The following is a 20,073-nucleotide window of genomic DNA, read 5'->3' as shown; positions in this document are numbered from 1 at the left end:
ATTTGCATTGCACAGGATACTGTGTACATGTCTGATTTGGGAATGTACAAAGTGAATGTTAGTTTAGGTTGAAATTTAAGTGTGGAAGAGCCAGGTGGCAGCAGGGTACTTTTGTTGTGACACCTTACTTTGCCTAAAACTTAGTTGCTGTATTAGTTCAGGCTCCTAAGATTTATATTTGAATTGTTTGGGTTTTCAAAAATGACTTTATTAAAAGCAGTGGACATTATTAATGAGCTTTGCATAAAGTATATTTTAGAGCAAATTTTCAAAGAAATAAATACCTAATGTTCACTCTGGTACCTTTCACCTTTTCAGCTGACTTAGCTCTGCATTTTACATAGTTATCCAGTGTCAGAGTGAATGCTACTGGAAACCAGGCATCTTCACTCAGCCCATTTGTTCTATCTAGAAAGAATAGAAATACATACTTATATTTAAAACAAAATAAAACTTATATCTGGAAATGTAGAGTAAAAAGTCCAGTTTTCGTTCATACTCTTCAATCTCATGTGCTTCAGAGTAACAGCTATTAAGTTTGGGTGGGCATCCCATGTCATTCTCGTCGTATTTTTTTTTTTTTTTTTTTACTGTAGATGGTCTCATACTTAACATTCTGTTACTTGTTCTTTTTAGATATTTATCCTCATCAGTAATATAGATCTACCTCATTTTTAACTAGTTTACTGTCATTACATCCCACCTGTCCACCCCCAACAAACACACCACCCACAAGTATGTATGAGAGAATTACTATTTATGTTGAGATACCACCAGGAACGTCAAAGCCATCATGCCTAATTTTGCCTTTCCAATCAAAATGGAACTTCTTGCCACTTCAGTGAAGAAATTGTATATTCATGTTTGTTTTCTTTCCTGCTTGTTTAGTCATCAGTTCTAGTTAGCTGAGTTCCTTTAATCCTTAATAAATGCCTCTGGTTATTAACCTTTCTTTGTTGGAGTTCCCAGTTCTTCTAGTCCAAAGTACAAAAGGCTTCTCTGCTCAAAATCTGCTCACTGCTTTTTTGGATTAATTAACTCCTCTTAAATGCAGATACCCCTTGGGGTGGGTGAAACTTTGCAACTTAAACTTTATTGTGGGTTACTTTAGCTTGATACTCCCTCTCAGTTCTTTGAAATGAATTATACTGATAGAGTTGTGGTTTCAAAAAAAGACTAGGGAAGAATAATAGACCTGGGGTCAGAGAACTTGTTTATTGGGAGAAGTTAGCCCAGGGTAGTGCGGATGCAGGAAAGTAGAAAAAAGAGTTTTTAGGATAATTTTCTACCAAGGGAATTTGGTGGCACCATCCTCTCAGAGATCACAGAGAGTTGTCTTTGGTACCTCAGGTTGCTGATTCCAGAGATGGCTTCAAAATGAAATAGACTTAATCATTAGGGATTACATCCCTTACACAAGACAGAGGTTTTTGAACAAAAATTCAAAAAGGTTTTGGACCTGTTATATAAACAGATTTCATCACATGGAGCCAGCAAGCATTTTTACTGAAATAATTTATTAGTAAGACTGGCCTTTGAATTGTTTGAAAAAACTAGAGATTGAAGGAATCAGCTAAGAAATTAACTCATTTTATAGCCATCTCGGTGCCTCAATTCTTTAAAGAAGTCTCTTTAGCAGTATTGCTCCTGTATAGCATATTGATATATTGCTGTTCAATACAGTGGATAATATTTTGAATAAATTGAATGAAATTTCTCCCCCTATAGTCTAAGTTCAGGGTATTTTGGTATTTGACCTGTTTTCTCCATTTTTAGAAGTTAAGCTGGGTCTTTTGGCTTCTGTTAGGCTTTCTATTCTATTCACTCAGTTGGTAAAAGTTCCCATCTTTTGCAAATGCGTAAATCAGGACTTACTTGGTATATTATCAGGAATGTGATTGAGGCTCACAGAGTTGCCTTAATGATTTAATCTTGACATTTAAAAGTCACTGTCTTGGGCTTCCCTGGTGGTGCAATGGTTAAGAATCCGCCGACCAATGCAGGGGATGTGGGTTCAAGCCCTGGTCTGGGAAGATCCCACATTCTGTGGAGCTACTAAGCCCGTGTGCCACAACTACTGAGCCTGTGCTCTAGAGCCCGCTAGCCACAACTGTTGAGCCCACGTGCCACAACTACTGAAGCCCGCGTGCCTAGAGCCCATGCTCTGCAACAAGAGAAGCCACCACAGTGAGAAGCCTGCTCACCGCAATGAAGAGTAGCCCCCGCTTGCCACAACTAGAGAAAGCCCGTGTGCAGCAACGAAGACCCAACATAGCCAACAAATAAATAATAAATTTATAAAAAAATTAAAGTCACTGTCTTACCTCCCTTAGCATCATAATCTCTGGGTCCATTCATTTGCTGCAAATGGCATTATTTCATTCTTTTTTATGGCTGAGTGATATTCCATTGTATATATATACACCACATCTTTTTGGAGATCAACCATATACAAAGATGGTAAGAAGATTAAAAGACAAAAGTAGTTAAATATCTATATCCACAATAAGCAGTTAAGGGATATACAAAATAGATGTAAAATATGATGTCAAAAACAGTAATTGTGAGGGGAGGAGAGTAAAAATGCAGGGTTGATAAAATGCATTTGAAATTAAGAGATCAGCAGTTTAAAATAATCACATATATATATATAGTAATTGCTATTATCATGCTAACCACAAACCAGAAATCTGTAATAAACACACACAATAGAGAAAAGAATCCAAATGTATCACTAAAGAAAGTCATCAACTTGTAAGGGAAGAGAACAAAAGGAGAAGAAAGGAACAAAAAAGAACTACAAAAGCAACTCCAAACAATTAACAAAAATAAAAAAAATAAAAGGATGGAGAATTGTGTCAAGAACCTGGAGTAACTAAAACTAATATACTGCTAGTATGAGTATAAATTGCACAACCACTTTGGAAAACTATCATTTTGTTTTAATTGAAGTGTGGTTGGTTTGCAGTGTTGTGTTCGTTTCAGGTGTGCAGTGGGGTGATTCAGTTGTACATATATATATTTTCGGATTCTTTTCGCTTATTAAAAAAATAAAATAAAAAAGTCACTGTCAAGAAAATCTCTGTGGCATACAGCTTTCACTTATCTGTATTTGGATTTTAAAATTCACTTTTTCCCCAGCTTTATTGAGATTTAATTGACATGTATGCTAAGTGAAGTAAGTCAAACAGAAAGACAAATACTGTATGATGTCACGTGAAATCTGAAAGTCACATTTTTTAAAGAGCAAATGCAATTATAAATTTCTGATTAGCAACTTAATTTCAAAGTATTTCATGGTTGTGAGATGTCTAACAATCACTTAATTGTTCTATGTGTTTTTGTTCAGATTCTACTCTGCTATTCAAGTAATGGTCATTACGATTCAGTGTACTCAAAACGATTTCAGTCAAGTGCAGCTGTTTGTCAAGGTATGTGAGGGCTTTATAAATGTTTGGGTGTGCTTTCAGATGATTTGTTGCCAGTCTTTAAATTGAGGAGCCCACCATAAATAGCTCTTTTAAAACTTTGTTGGTACCTATTGAATTTGTATCCTGTGTTATAGCTATTTTCACATTGTTATAAAAACTCTTATTTTGACAGTTGGAGTTTTGGTCATTTTTTTCCTTTAGCTGTATTGTATGAAATTCTCTATAAAGATGTGTTTGTTGTGGATGAAGAAGAGTTGAAGGCTGCAGTCGAGTTGTTTCGAAGTGGTTCTAAGAAGAACAGGAACAATGCTGTGACTGGCAGTGAGGATGTCCATATTGACTACAAGAGTTCAATTCAGGATAGGTAATAAAGGGAAAGGGGATGTCAACTACGAGATCATCATGTTTCTGTGCATCATTTGAAAGTGAAGGAACCGGGCAGCCTTATGACTTAGACTATTTATATACAGTCATCTCTCGACATTTGCAGAGGATTGGTGCCAGGACCCCTGCAAACACCAAAATCCTTGATGCTCAAGTCTCTTATATAAAACGGTGTAGCATGTGCAGTCGGCCCTCTCCATATCCATGGGTTCTGCATCCACAGATTCAACCATTTCCATCCGTGGTTGGTTGAATCTCTGGATGTGGAACCTGCTGAAATGAAGGGGCCAACTGTATATACACACACATATGTATGTATGTATGCATGCTTGTATGTAGAGGGATATACATTTTTTAGTGGGGGAAGAGAAGTTTTACCAAAAGATATGTTGCATTGCAAAATGCTCAGGCTTTGGGGGTTTGGTCCAAGTCAGAATCAGGTTTTTTTTTGTTTTTTTTTTACTTCTGTTAGTCTGTCTTGTATCAATTTTATTATTAGCCCAGCCACAAAAACTCAAGAGGGGTAGGTGCAAATTTCTCCTTCCTGACATATCTCAAGTCTGACTCCAGAAGCAGTTTTTTAATTGCTAGAAGAGACTTTAGAATATCTAATCGCATGAGTCTCAAACTTATATACGAATTATTTAGGGTGCTTGTTAGAAAGGCAGATTTTGGGGCCTCCTTTCAAAATTGGAGGTCAGAATAGGGTCTGAATCTACTTTTTAAACAAGTACACCCAAGTATTCTGATACAGGTAGGCCATGGACCACATTTTGAGGGGAAAAAAAACCTGATTCTAAACCAGCACCATTGTTTTGTAGATGGTAACTGAGGTTCAAAGTGGTTACTTGACACAAACATCCAGCTAGTAGAAAACAATCTCTCAGGCTAAAGGGGAGTTTTAGGAGCTTTTGAGTGTCTGCCTTTGGTACTCACTAGGCGTGTATATTGTGGCCTCTGAGGAAGCAGCTATTATTGAACAGATTTAGTCAAAAACTTTGAGATAATAAAGTAGGTGTTGTCTTCTATTTCTTCCTGATTTTCTTCTGTCTGGAAATTCAGATAGGCTTGGTGCTAGTCAGATGAAACCTTGTCTTTTTGTTGTCTTGCAGTTCTGTTTCTTGAATGTTCAATAGTTTTTTTTTTCTTTTTTTTTGATAAAGAGGGTTTTTAAAAAAAGCTTACAGTCAGCTCTTGAAATCCAGATGCAGAACCTGTGGATGTGGAAGGCCGACTGTGAGGCACTTGAGGATTTTGATATCTGCCAGGGTCCTGGACTGAATCCCCCATGGATACTGAGGGATGACTGTATCAGGGAATGCGGCAGTGGCAACCACATATATCAGGGTAGAAGTTACTTCATTGATCACTCATTATTTGTCTTAAGAACTTGAGGTTTACAGAACCTAAAGTAGTAGGAAGGCAAAGTGTGTTAGTTATCTGTTGCTGTATAACTATATTTCCACAAACTTGGCAGCTTAAAACAACATTCTTATCTCAATTTATGTGGGTTAGGAATCTGGGCACAGTTCATCTGGGTCTTATGCTTAGGACCTCACAAGAATGTAATGAGGGTTTTGGCCAAGATTGAGTTCTCATCTGGAGCTTTGGAAAGGATCCACATGGTTCTTGGTAGTATTCAATTCCTTGTAACTGTAGGACTGAGAACTTCAGCTTTCTGCTGGCTCTCAGCCAGACACAACCCTCAGCTCCTTGCCACATGGAGTTGGTGAACATGTCTGCTTGCTTCCTTATGGTCAGCAAGAGAGAGAGATCAGCAAGACAGGCCCTACATTCTTACGTAGTGTAATGATATACATGCTGTCTGTTGGTTAGACACAAATTTAGAGGGAGGAGAATCATACAAGAGTGTGAACACCAGGAGGTGGAGTCATAGGGACCATCTTAAAATTATGTCCCCACAGGAGGTATGAAATACAGGAGATATACGTATCGCATACTTAAAAAAAGGACACATAAATGTAAATGTTGGGATGAAAAATATTTGCCTCATTTTTAGAACTGAGCTACTTTACCACTAGATGGTGGTATAGGCATTAGACTTAAGACTTTTCTTAGCTACTACATTTATATAAAGCTCTTTGTTCTAAATCTTTTCAATTAGGACTGAAGAGTGGGGTGCCTGCTGCAATGTTGAAAATATACCAGAGGGGTACAGTCAAGGAACAGAAGAAGCAAAGGTTTGAGATCTTCTAGGGCAAAGAATTTTCATAATCTTGGCTTGCAGTGTCATAGCTTAAACTAGTTAAGGTCAGATGGTCCATTTTAGTTATATGGGGTGGGGGAGGAGCTGATGTTTTCCTTTGTGGAAGTCTTGATCTGAAAATGTAAAATGTGTGCTTAATGTTCTCTGAATCTCTATGCTTATGGAATTGTAGATTTTTTTCAAAGCTAACTGTGAATGAACACTTGAGAAATTTCAGAAGCTGTTTTCAAGTTAAAGTAATATTAGAAACTCAATAGATAATTAGTTTATAATCAATCTTCTGATACTAAGGTTTCTTTTTGTCATTAAAGAGAATAGTGTTTATTCCTGTTTTACTCAAGGAAAACAGGTAGTAATCCTAGTTGGAGAAACAGGAGGAATTTTACCATCTGTATAGGTCTAAAATCAAGCAGACCTTCAGTTTGAGACTAGCTAAACAGGGCAGATACTACTAGAACAATCTCTGTGTATGCCCCCAAGTGCTGGTAATTTGGAAACAGTGTGGAATACCATGAAATTCTAGGAAAGCATAAGAAAAAGATAATTCTTTTGGAAATTGTAACAAATTTTGACCAAAATGAAGTAAACTTTTCAGATTTGTCCAGGTGACTTATAGGGTACAGAGACAATTGCACCTGTGTATGCATATCAAGATGAGACTTGTTGAATAGCCCTGACTGAATCTTTAAGTCTGGTCTGTGTTGTGTTGATTTATATATCTCCTGAGTCATTGGGTGCTTTAGACAATATTTCCCTTCTACCATCTATAACCTTTTAGATTTCTGCATATTGCTTTTTAGACTCCTGATTTTTAAAATACACAGTAAAATTTATTGTGGCTTTTATGTCTTTTAATAAAGGAGGAAAGGCCTATGTGTACATAGTTTTAAAAAAGGAAGAAAAGAACCTTATTTCTTTCTTCTTCATAGAAGGAAGACTTAAGGATGGTGAGTTTGTAGCATGATTATTTTTGTTTTAGTCTCCAGAAAATCCATCAAAGATGCTTTTCCCCTATAAGGTGCTCAAAGCTCTGGATCCAGAAATCTATCGTAATGTAGAATTTGATGTTTGGCTGGAAAGCAGAAAAGGTAATGAAACATCAACAGGATATTTTTGAATCCTGACAGATCTAGGAGAATAATTTTGCAACTTTTTAAAAAATAAGAGGTGTTTTCAAGCCACTGTTATAAAAAACACCGTTATGTGTTTATATGGTACTTTTTAGCCTACTCAATACATGATTTAAATCCAAAGGAGGAAACAGATAGGTTTAGAACTGGGGTGGGATCTTTTAGAGTCTCATGTTCATCAACTATGCAAAGACTGTGTGTCTTTAGATAACTTTGAGTATCATAAACTTGTAAGTGGATATAAGTTCATCTTAAGTTTAATGTGTTAAGACTGCACTCATTGATAGATGAACAGGTCAGGTGTTGGCAAACTATGACCTGTGAATCAAATCTGATCTGCCACCTGTTTCTGTATGTTATGGTCTATGAGCTAAGAATGGTTTTTATATTTTCAAGTAGCAGGAAAAGATTAAAAGAACAGTATATTGTGATACATGAAAATTATATAAAATTCACTTTTCAGTGTCCATAAAGTTTTATGACAGAGTTAAATAGTTGCAACAGAGTCTATGTGGCCCACGAACTTTAAAATATTTACTATCTGGCTCTTTACAGAGAAAGTTTGCCAACCCTTGAAGTAGGTAATTGTTTCTCTCTTCTTATAAGATAACGAAGTTGATCAAAGTAGGTCTTAAAGTTCTGCCATCACGGTAGCCTTTAATGTTTCATATTCAACTCCTTGAACCTCGGTGGTAAACCTAGGTACAGTTAGTAATCTAGAATGAGGTTAATACCTTGTGGAACACAAATTCTTAAAAACACAGTTGACCATTGAACAATGTGGGGGTTAGGTCCCCTGACCCTCCAAGCAGTTCAAAATCCAGATATAATTTGTAGTCGGCGCTCAGTATTCCCAGTTCCTCTGTATCTGCAGTTCCACATCCTCAGATTCAGCCAACCTCGGTACTTGTAGTACTGTTGAAAAAAATTCGCCTATGAGTGGATCCATGCAGTTCAAACCCGTGTTGTTCAAGGGTAAATTGTATCGCTTTGAAGAAGCTGCATAGTGTTTCTTTCTTTTTTAAAAAAATTGAAGTGTGTTACTTTCAAACTGTACTGTGTTGATGTATGACTAAGATTACAAACTCCCAGTTTCTACCTGTTTGTGTTTTATAGCACAGAACTATTCTGGCAGGTCTCTTTAAATTGACCACAGAAATAACCCATCAAGAGTGATGGAATGACCCTTTAGGGTCAATTTTCCCTCTAGATTTTAGCTTATAGTGGTAGTATTGTCAGAAACACTGTGGTAAAAATAAATTAGAGACTAAAATGATGTAAAACAGGAAAGGAACCAGTTCAATTGAGCTTGAATCTTCATTTTCTTTCAATAGAACTTCAGAAATCTGATTATATGGAGTATGCTGGGAGACAGTACTATTTGGGAGACAAATGTCAGGTTAGTTCGTTCTGTAAAGAATCAGTAATTTGTTTTTCCGAGGTTGTGGTTTTAGTCATTAATATGGATTCAACAAAATATTTACAAAATGCTAGGAATTTTTTTGTTTGTGTTACGTTTTACTTACAGATTTGTGATGAGATGTAAAGCTGTTTCAGCATGTGCTGCCTCCATTGAACTGGACTGGCAGTGTTGATTATCACCTGCTTTAATAAGTAGATACTGAACTTTACTTGAGTGGAGAAGTAGTATTTTTGTTTGGCAAAAGCCAGATCTGCCAATAGACCTGAGACTAGATGTATTCTTATTGTCTCCTCCCCTCTTTCAGGTTCGCTTGGAATCAGGTGGAAAATATTATAATGCTCATATTCAGGAAGTTGGAAATGAAAACAATTCGGTAACAGTCTTCATTGAAAAATTGGCAGAAAAGTAAGAATATAATTTGTTGAATTACTAAAATCTTTGGCTCTTGATGCCTTTTTGTAATATTAAATTGAGAATTACCAAGATGCTAGTGAGAGAATGAAAGTTATATCTGGTACTGTCCTAAGATGACTTATCTTGAACTGTAAAAGCATATGATGAAGTGTGAAATTTCAGTATACCTATGTATAAGTTTCAAAATCCTAGGTAATAGCCAGCTTATTAGAAATATTAAGTACAATAGAATTCTGATACAAAACTATACTAATTGGAAAGCTAGTTTGCTAACTGAACCTCTGCCAATATCAAGATAGGCTAGTCCATTCATTCTCAAACTTTAACATACCCCAGAATTACCTGGAGAGCTTGTTAAAATGCAGATTGATGAGCTCCATCTGCAAAGTTTGATTTAGTAAGTTTGTGGTGGGGCCCAAGAATTTGAACTTCTAACAAGTTTCCTGGTGATACTAATGCTGTTGGTCCACTTTGAGAACCATTAAACTAGGTTATGCTGCCCTAACAACCAAAGACTCTCAGCAACTTAAAACAAAGTTCATTTCTTGCTCATTTAGCATGTTCATAGTAGGTCAGCAAAGAGGACTCAGGTTGCCAATGGCTCTATCCAGACATATGCTACCATGATCACAGGCAGGGAAAAAATGAAAAGATGAGAAACCATGTGCTGGCTTTTAAAGCATCTGCTCAAATTTTACTGGCCAAAATAGGTTACATAACTAAGCCTAAAGTCAGTGGGGTGAGAAAATATAATCCTTCTTCAAGGAAAGGCAACAAATATTTGTAAACTAGTCTACCACAGTCATTCCTCCTGAACATGGTATGTGCTACAAACAGCTGTGAAATTGTACAAACTACTCTTAGGTTTTCTAACATAAAAAGAAAACCTCAATGAGGAAGCTAGTGTTAACGAGTTTAAGTAGAAAACACTTGAAAATGAAGCAGGAGGGATCTGGTATATGTATCAAATGAGAATTAAGTCTGTGTTGCAATGGCTTCATGGCGGTATCTTTACCTTTAAGGCATGTTGTTCCACTGGCTAACTTAAAACCAGTTACCCAAGTGACACCTGTTCCTGCCTGGAATGCTCTTCCCAGTGGGAAAGGAAGAGGTTACCAGAAAATTTCCGGGGGCTATGTCCCAGAAATGGGTTTGTATGCTGAAGGTTTTATTATTTTCCTCTTCTTGTACTTACCTACATTGCTTTTTTTTTTTTTTTAATAAATGCTGTAACGTAAGTCTTATTCTGGGTTAGAGCTTAACTTTGGCACAACTGACTTTTGGGGATGGATAATACTTCGTTGTAGGGAGCTCTTCTGTGCGTTGTAGGATGCTTAGCAGCATCCCTGGGCTCTGTCTACTAGATGCCAGCAGCATCCTCCTCCAAGTTATGACAGCCGAAAATGTCTCCAGACATTGCCAAATGTGCCACAAGAAGGGGAGGGGCAAAATTGTCCCTGGCTGGGAACTACTGTTTAGGTGACTTTGTTTAAGCTTAAGCTGGTGTGGATTTTAAGCTCTAAACTTGAAGGGAAAAGATTTCTCAAAAAACTAGGAAAATACCTCATGGAAGCAGCCAGAGATATTAATAGGCATAATTTCTTGGATAATAGTAACATAGGTGACTGGATGACTGACTATGTTTTGATGACCAAAGTTGTCTATACTAAAGGTAGTGCTGAGATGTCCATTGATACAGAACTTGCTGATTTTACCCTTCCAAATGGAAGACCTAATACATCCTTTGAAAATACAGAAATTCCTTCCCTGTATTCATATGGTTTTCCTAAGAAAAACATCTGAGAGTTTTAGACATTTGTGGGAGACACTGGACCTTTTGCTTTGGTTATGAAGCTTATTGCTTACTTCTTTGTTTGCTTGAAAGCTATGTCAGAGATGGACATGAAGCAACGGAAGAAGCTGTTCAAGAAAGTTAGAGGAAAAGAGGTTTATATGACTGTGGCTTACAGCAGGGGAGACCCCCTCCTCCCACCCAGGCTTCAGCACAGCATGCATTATGGGCATGACTCTCCAATGCACTACTCACAGACAGCTGGCAATGTTGTGTCTAATGAACATTTTCATCCTCAGCATGCATCTCAGAGACAAGGTCAGGGGTATGGGATGCCCAGGTAGGTCTTAGCTGACTTTGAAGATAATGTACATCTTTGTTTAGACATTGGAAATAATTCCTGGGCAAAATTACAGTAGAATTTAGACGTATGTTAATAGTTTAGATTTCTTTCATAATCTCTGCCTGAAGGGAGCATGGAGGATGAAACTGATGTATACTTAAGTTCTTGTCAGATTTATTGAAGATTTGTATTCTCACAGTCTAGGAAAATATGGAGCAGTTGAAGAAATGCTAGAAGATAGAATGCCATCAAGCTGAGTGCCATGTATATGGCACTGTATCTATCAATAATGAATAGGCCAAAGCATAATGGAAAAGAATATTTAAAAACAGGATGTATGTGTATGTATAACTGAATCACTTTGCTGTACAGGAGAAATTAGCACAACATTGTAAATCAACTATGCTTCAATTTAAAAAAAATGAATAGGCCTAATGTCAGTAGTGAGGAAAGCAAAGCTCTTTCTATTTGGTCATTTTTAGGAAGATATGTTAATTCTATTTAACTACAAACCCTGACTACTCAAACACTAGTAAAGAGTTCTGGTTTTTTCCCCCTTTATTCTTAGAGATTCATCTCGCTTTATAAACAGACATAACATGGCAGGCCCTAAAATTGGTTTTTACCCTGGCCCGGGTAAAAGGTGCTGCCAGAGCTATGATAACTTCTCCTATAGATCTCGGTAAGTGAATTTTAAGTGTTGAAAGTTAGAGAAAATGATTGAGTCTGACTTTATTGCTGTGCAATAAATACATGGACTAAATTTTTTTCAGGTGTCAACATTGAGATGTTTGAACTGTTGTTTAGAAATTAAAAACAAGTTACTACCATATTTTATCTTTTTTTCCCCTTCTAATTCTGCAAACTACTTAAGTTCCTTTAGACGCAGTCACCGCCAGATGCATTGTATGAATAAGGAGTGCCAGTTTAGCTTTGCTCCAGAGAATGGACAGATGCCTAGGGGCTTGGAAGAAACCATTACTTTTTATGAAGTTGAAGAAGGGAATGAGACTGCTTATCCAACTCTACCTGTAAGTAGGTCAAAGTCTTACTCAAAAAGCTATTTACTTTTCTCTTTTATTTAATTTGTTTAAGTGAAGGTAATGTGGACAAATTTTAGCTATTTTACAAATGACCAAATAAAGCCCTTCCTGGAAAGCATGAGTTTTCATCTTAGAGCTTTTAAAAATTGGAGAGGAGAATTTTTTTTAAAGCTGTTCTTATAAAAGAGGAGTAGAGGTAGACAAATAATCTTGCCTATGTAAGTATGGGCCAAAATTTTCTGTTTTCTTGATCATTATTTCCTCACATATTTTTGGTTCTAAAGTACATTTAAAATATTTATGGCTTTTTCTCTGACCATATAGGGAGAACTACATGTGTATGTGTGTATCTCTTTGGTACAGAATCCCAGAGGGCCCTCTACAATGGTTCCTGCTACTTCAAGATACTGTGTTGCAAGGCAAGGACATAGCTCAGGCAAACATACTTTGAATTCAGAGGAGGGTGATGGCCAAAGTGACAATGGTGAGTTAGTTACAGTTAAATATTTTTTAAAAAGATGATTCTTGTGGTATTAGCACAACAGGGTTAAAGTTTTGGTTTTAGGGGGCGGGTCTCTGTTCTGGCAGCTCATTTTGAAAGAGTTATCAGTTTTTGTTTCAGAGCATGCTAGGTTTTTGAAGATGTATCATTATTTTTCAGAAGGACAGACTTCTATTTCTGTAGGCCATTACAGTGTTAAAAATTTCAGCTCTGCATAGGTGTTCAGTGAGTTTTGATTTGGTGAGATTTCAGTATGGAAAATAATATCTATTTCTTATTAGTAAGGAACTATTCATGTTGTCCTCACCATTTGTGTAACTACTTTAGGCTTTTCATGGGACTTTTATTTTACAAGACTGCTATGAAATAATTTCTTTGCCCGAAGAAATCTACTTGATTTATAAACAGTACTGTTCATTGAGTTCTAATGGCCATATACTGTACTAAGCAACTATATTTATAATTTAATATAATACTTTATCCCTCTGAGGAATGTGGTATCTTTATTTTATGTATGAGGAAATTGAGGTTCAGAGGGTAAATGACATGGCCAAAGTCATACCCTTGGTAAGTGGCAGAGATTTAATTTTTTTTATAACAGCTTTATTTAGATATAATTTACATACCGTACAATTCACCTAACATGTACAATTCAATGTTTAAAGTGCAATTCAGTGGTTTTTAGTATAGTCACAAAGTCAGATACATCACCACAGTCAATTTTGGAAAAAGAAACCCTGGACCCATTATCCCCTCAGCATCCCCTCCCCTGCCACCAATCATAGCCAACCATCAACCTGCTTTCTGTCTTAATGGATTTGCCTATTCTGGACGTTTCATATAAAAGGAATCATGCAATATGTGGTCCTTTGTGACTGGCAGAGATCAGTTTTGAATTTGGGTTTATCTGACTCTAAGGCATATATACATGCCCTTAAGAGTTGTTACAGTGCCTCTCATCATGGAGTGTGCTTATTTTTTTTTTACCATTTTTCTGTAAAAAATGGTATATGTCTACTGAAACAGTTTTGGAGGAATTGGGTGGGTTAAGGAAGTGTGAGGCAGTCTAAATGATTTATTCCTCTTTCTGCTACTTGAAGAAAATAGATATTTCTATGAATTTAATGAGGACAAAATATCTAGCCCGAGAGTGATCTTTGAAGAATTTGTACATGCATGTGTATGCATGTGCTTAAGTATGCATACTCTCTGCCCTTTTACTCAGGATGACCCTTTTGTCTTTTCCTTTTAGCACCGTGGGTACCTTCAGATGTACTGTTCACCTATAGTGGCATAGAGTAACCAAATATTTGTTCTCACCTTAAATCCTGTTGTTTGGAGGGGTTACCTGCATGTGTGTTTGGCAAGTGACATGTTTAATCCAGTGACATCAAATCCAGTTTTGATCTTTGGGGTTTTATTTGCTGGAAAACTGTCCAATTAAAGATTGACTTTCTCTGAATTTTAATGGTGTGGCAGTACTTCAGTACTTCAGTTCTCTAAGCCATCTTCTGAGAACAAAGTGATCTTAAATGTATTATTTACCTGAATCAGGCTGAAAAACAGATGAGGCATGACATATTCTTTTAACATTCCCCTAAGCAAACTATTGGTTATTATACTCAGATTACTTTATAATCACCATTTACTATATGTCAAGCATCATGCTATGTTCTTTTCACCCCACTGTGAGCTAGGTACTGTTATCCCTGTTTTACAGTGAAGAAATTAATACACGAAGATTAAATAACCTGCCTAAAGTGATATAGTTAATCAAGATTCAAATCTAGACAGTCCTAAAAACTCCAGAGCCAGTGAAGTTAATCACCATACTCTACTGCCAGAATTGGACACACCTGGGTTTTTCACATCTGCCTGAACTCTAAGAACTAAAGGAATTTTCAAAGGAGAAATTTGTACTGTTCACAGCCAGTCTCTGGCTTTAATATCTGTTGACTAGTGTGAAAGCTCAAATCACTTGTTTCAAGGATGTATACATTTTAGTTTTGAACATATATCCATGAAACTTGAGAAAAAGCAAGTACTGGCCATCTGGCTCTGCTGAGCAAAAAGCCCTCTGTAAACACACTTTTTCTGTCTTTTTTTCTAGGGGAATATCATGAAGAATATATTTATCCTTCAGGTCAGTGAGATCTAGATAAAATCTGATATTCATTATTTATAAAATTTCAAACTGTAAAATAATGCTCATTATTTTTACTTTGGCTATATCCTCTAGAACCAGACTGTGAAACTTCAGATATTCATAGCACAACTGAATCTACAGCAAACTTGGTAGGTATTTAATAATAATAACAAACACATATAGCTCCCATGTACTAGAGCACTGTTCTAGGTGCTATACATATAAATGTATTTAAATCAGAACAATCCTCTGAGGTATTAGGGTATCATTCCCATTTTGTAGATGAAGAAATTGAGACCCAGAAATTAAGTAACTCATCTAAGATCACACCCCTTTCTGGAAATTATCCTAGAGATGTTCCTAATATGTGTTCATAGAAGAGCAAATTTGAACACTGGCAATAATGATTTTTTCAGAGGACTTTACCATGATCTTTCTAACAGTAAGAATGGACCATAAATCTCAGGTACTTAATATAACAAAGGTTTACTTCTTAGTTACGCTACATGTGTAGTGGAGGTCTACAGGAGGGCTCTGCTTAGGGACTTAGGCTGATGGAAGCTCCATCCATGATTGCTAAGGCAGGAAACAAAAGGTAGTGAATGGTGCACTGGCGCTTACAGCTTCTACCTGGAGATGACGCATATCACTTTCTTTTCCATTTCTTTTTCATCAGCCAAAGCATGTTTCACTTGAATACTGTAACCTCTCTGTGCCTGGAAGTCAAAAAGTTGGAAATATTATAACAGCACTAAAGATTACAGCATTGAACAGAAACTCCCTCCCATAGGCAAAATACTTCCTTCCACCTCAAGAGAGGCAACCCCAAAATCCTCTTCATTGTGATTAAACTCAGCCCAAGGTTTCTGGGAAATGTGTAGTACTCTTTGTATTGGGTCCAGACAGGGTTCCTCTTGATCTGGAGGCCTACAACCAAAGATGCAAAGTTACTTACCCCCTACATACCCAATTTATAGTGGTAGAGCAGGGACTGAAAAATTGCAGTAGAACTTCCTATTCAGATCCAGGGAAAGTGGCAGAAAGTTACTGGCCCGTAGCAATTCTAACATCATGCTGGACAGACATTTAGAGGGCCCCCAACCTAGACATGGGGACTGTTCTCTGGAGAAGCTCCTAGTTCATTGTTTTCTGGGGCTCTTGATTACTCCAAGGCCCTTCCTTCCTTGGCCATATTTGAAGTAGGCATTGGAAAATAATCCGTCTTGGCAGCTGAGCAGCTTTCTCAGCCTGCTTCTTACTCATAGAAAATTGCGGGCCCAAAGGTGGTTTTATCTCAGTTGGATAGTTTTAGTTCTGTTCATGGTTTCTTTGGCTATGCGATTAATTTATTGTACAGCTTCTCTGATTCCTGTTAGTTTCATGTGCCAGTAGCCACACTGACAATTCTTTTTTATAAATATACTACTTAGATTTGCTGTAATTCTTTGCATTCTTATCCCTGTCTCTCTACTTGATTGCTACCTTGAGCTTATCAGGCATTGATGGAAGAGCCATACATTTGAATACTTTTCCATGAGCCATTTTGTGCAAGTGTTATATGCTTAATTGTACTCTTGCTTTGAGGTACCTTAGTGCAATCATATTTTAACAATGATTTGAGTCTTCCTTCGAGACTGAGTTTTAACTTCTCTTTGTTCAAAGCATTTATCAATTTTATCTTTTACAGTTCCTAGTTGAAGCAGTTGCCTCTCCAAACCCTACAAGTCCTAGTATTCAGGGACTCTATTCCCTTTCATTCCTTAACTACTTTTCTATATACATCTGTCTTAAAATACCTTGCTAAACTCTGCCATCAGTAATCAAAACACAAAACTAACATTCTGTTTTTGAAACCTCCTTCCCTTAAGAGCTACAAGTTCATAATCTTCTTCTCAAGTTAGGTTTTTGTTGCAGCAGCACACTAATTTTAGTTACCAGTTGCTGTTTTGGTCAAGCTAGGTTATGTCGCAGCAACAATCCCGCAAAATCTCAGCGGCTTAACACAGTTGTTCTTGCTAATGTTGTAGGTCCAGTGCAGGTTGGTAGCAGGCCTTTGTTCATCAGAATCTTGTTGGACATGTACTTTCTGATGGACATGTACTTTCACAGTCATCTTGGTAGAGCTGAAGATAGGAAAATTAAACACTGACTCTCAATATTTCTGCTGATATTTCATTGTCCAAACAAGTCACATGGCCGTACCTAATTAGATGAGGCCAGGAAGAGCAACCTACCCATGTACTTAGGAGGAGAGCTGGAATATTTGTAAAGAAGTTGAATGACTACCCTCTATTCTCTGTGATTAATCTTAACTTCGATCGCTTCGTGTACTAAATGTTTGTTTTTACTGTTTAGGCAATACATCTTAAGAAGGTGAAGAAGACTGTGATATATAATTCTCTTCCCGTTATTTCTTCTTCCCTTCCTTTGCCCCTGCTAGAGAAATAGTTTTTCCCCTCACTCTGTCATTACTATTCTCATATCACATGCTCTTTACACCATCTCTTGAAATAGCCACCCAAGTTGAAAAAGCAAGTAGAAATCTCACCTTCAGGGATGACGAGAGTAGACCCTTTTTTCTGTCCCTTTAATTTCACTTGTCACATGTTCCTTTTTTGTTCTGAACTTTATCACACATCCTGGGTAGGTTTCAATCTCCCCATGATCTGCTCCACTCCCACTTCCCACTCATCAAGTTTCTAAGTAATTTTTCTAAGTAATTTCTTCACAGCATCCTGAGGGGAGAGGACCAATGCAAGACTTAAAGATTTCTCAGCACAGAACCTTCTAAGAAACCATGAACTTTTATTCTTCTTACTTCTATGCTCAGCTCTCACCTGAATCCTTCTCTAGAATTGTTTAGCATTCACACTGGGCCTTCTGAGCCAGGGCTGAAGTTTGCTTTTTGGCAGGTACTTGGTCTGTACTTGAACGCAGACTTTCAAAACATGCACTCTTAGGTCCGTGTTAAGTTGGCCTTGTCTTTGTCACATTGCGGTTCCTTTTGTTTCCTGTGATTACTTCCCCTGATCTCCTCTGTGTTCTTACTGGTATTACCAATTTCTGCTGCTGGTTTATTTTTCTTTCATGACAATCTGTCATGCATAATTCTGAGCCTTTTAAAATCATTTTTACTTTCACAAAGACAAGGTCTTGAGCCAAAGGGAAATAGTGTTTGGGTTATACTACACCCTGCTTAGGTAGCATGCAGCTGACCAGCCAGTTATCCACCCTTGTCCCAAACTGTTCCTTTAGATGGAATGCTTTCTTTTAGCCACACTGTTGCTGGTCCTACTGATTTTGAGGTTTTTAAGGCAAGAAGGGATGCTGAGAAAGTGTTTAAATTACAATTCTCTATTACATTTTAGTAGCTGCATTGGAACAAGAGTTAGATATGATCTGGATTTCTGTAGATAGGAAATAGAACAGTCACCTAAGTCAGGCACTAGAGTGATACCTTCTGGAGCATTATCATAGTAGTCACCTCCAAATTTGAATACTTTTAGGACAGATCACTTTCACTTAACTTTAGGAGATGTTAAAACAAAACAGATCTTTTATTGATGTGTTGTTTAATTTCTTGATTTCCCCTTATTTGTATTTCTGTACTCATTGAAGTCTCTTCAGGATAGAAGACCATGTTCTGTGTCTCCTCAGAACACAGTTACCTCATATAACTACCCCCAGAAGGTAATCTTTATGCTTTTATTTTGCAGTCAGTTGCAGTGGCCTAAATAGAGGAAAATTAGTTTCTTCTTTTCGTTCTCTTTACCCTTCATCATACTTCAAAGAAGCTGCTTGTATTCTTATGTTAAGTATTATTGTAATTCCAGGTGCCTGGCCCAGTAATTAGTAAATTTATTAACAAATTAATTGAGCATCTGTTGTGTTCCAGACACTGTTCTATGTGCTGGCGTTAGACTACTCATAGTCAGTCTACTCTGAACCTCTTATATAATGAGTGAGTTAATATAAATTACCTGTCAAGTCTGTGCCATGTTCCTGAAACTTAAATGGTAAAGCTTTCTTATAGAATGGGGAGCTGGCATCAAAAATGTAGCTGAAACCATAGGAGTGAATAAAATCAACCGGAAAAGGAAAAGATTGAGAAGAGCATGTAGAACAGAGCCTGTGCATCACCATTTAGAAAATGGGTAGAGAAGGAATAGCCAAGGAGGGAGGAAAAGCAAGAAAGTGTATTATTATGGAAGCCCCAAGAAGAAAATGTTTCAAGGAATAGTCAAGTGTCAGTTGCTGCCAAGCGGTCAAGCAGCATAAGGACTAACGAGAGTCTACGATGATTTGTTGCCATGGAGACCACTGTGACTTTGAATACAGTTTCTGAGAACCAGAGAGGGTAGCAGCCACATTGCAGTAGGTAATAAGAAAATGGAGACTGCAGTGAGGACAGGGTGTTCATGAAGAAGAATCTGTTAGCATCTGTTGAGCATCTCTCTCTGCACAGCCCTCTATTGGGTGCTGTGGCCTAATCAGAAAAACAAATTTCAGTCTCAGAAAGTTAAAAAAACAAAAAGCAAAGAACACTTTTTTTAAAAGTGTGTTTGTGTGGGGAAATATATATGCATGTAAAAATAAATATATAAATTTCTAGATAATATGCAGGAATTGAGGTTGCTTGTTTGTGGAGACAGGAGCTAGGCAGATGGAGGACAGGGGTTGGAGGGAAACTTTTCATTATATACAATTTTAAACTTGGTTTTTGCATCATATCAATGTGTTACCTTTCCAGAAAAATATTTAAAAAATAGATCTTTCAAAGTCATCTGGGGTCTTCTAAAAGAAATAACCTTCCTATATTAGGTTTATATAAATATTGACTTTTCCGTGTTTTAGTTATCAGAAAATTATTTCCTGAAATTTAGGATCAGATAAGAGACTAATATTGTTTGAGAAATCAAACTTAGAGTTCTAACTTTTCTTCCACACTTACAGGTGATGGTAAATTCTGCAGCAGTTTCAGCTTCCTGTGCCAATAATGTTCCAGCTCCAGTCTTACCTATCTGTGCAGCAGCTGATCAAGCTAGTAGTACCACTTCAGTTTCCTCACAGAATGCTGTACAGCCTCTATTTGTATCTCCACCTACACAAGGCAGGCCAGGTAGGTTATTAGTGGTTCCTTACTTTGGAAGCCTCTTTTTCTATTCATGAACATGCACATACAACAGTTCTAGTGATTAGATAAGATTACTTTAATCTCCAGTATTAAATTTGTTTAAC

General features: G+C 37.1%; 1 protein-coding gene across 1 annotated transcript in view; it reads left to right on the top strand.

Moving 5' to 3' along the window:
- Nucleotides 1-20,073, top strand: part of ALG13 (ALG13 UDP-N-acetylglucosaminyltransferase subunit) — a 64,792-nt gene that overhangs the window by 28,816 nt on the left and 15,903 nt on the right. Inside the window, 15 exon segments of the mRNA XM_057717735.1 lie at nt 3,350-3,431; nt 3,633-3,795; nt 5,941-6,016; nt 7,022-7,130; nt 8,507-8,571; nt 8,900-9,000; nt 10,032-10,159; nt 10,895-11,141; nt 11,713-11,826; nt 12,019-12,175; nt 12,551-12,671; nt 14,800-14,832; nt 14,929-14,984; nt 18,454-18,525; nt 19,789-19,954. Of these exon segments, the coding sequence (XP_057573718.1) occupies nt 3,350-3,431; nt 3,633-3,795; nt 5,941-6,016; nt 7,022-7,130; nt 8,507-8,571; nt 8,900-9,000; nt 10,032-10,159; nt 10,895-11,141; nt 11,713-11,826; nt 12,019-12,175; nt 12,551-12,671; nt 14,800-14,832; nt 14,929-14,984; nt 18,454-18,525; nt 19,789-19,954 (1,690 nt within the window).

Source organism: Hippopotamus amphibius, chromosome X (assembly GCF_030028045.1).
Source record: "Hippopotamus amphibius kiboko isolate mHipAmp2 chromosome X, mHipAmp2.hap2, whole genome shotgun sequence".
Classification (NCBI taxonomy): domain Eukaryota; kingdom Metazoa; phylum Chordata; class Mammalia; order Artiodactyla; family Hippopotamidae; genus Hippopotamus; species Hippopotamus amphibius.
This window is presented reverse-complemented; position numbering and strand designations above follow the sequence as displayed.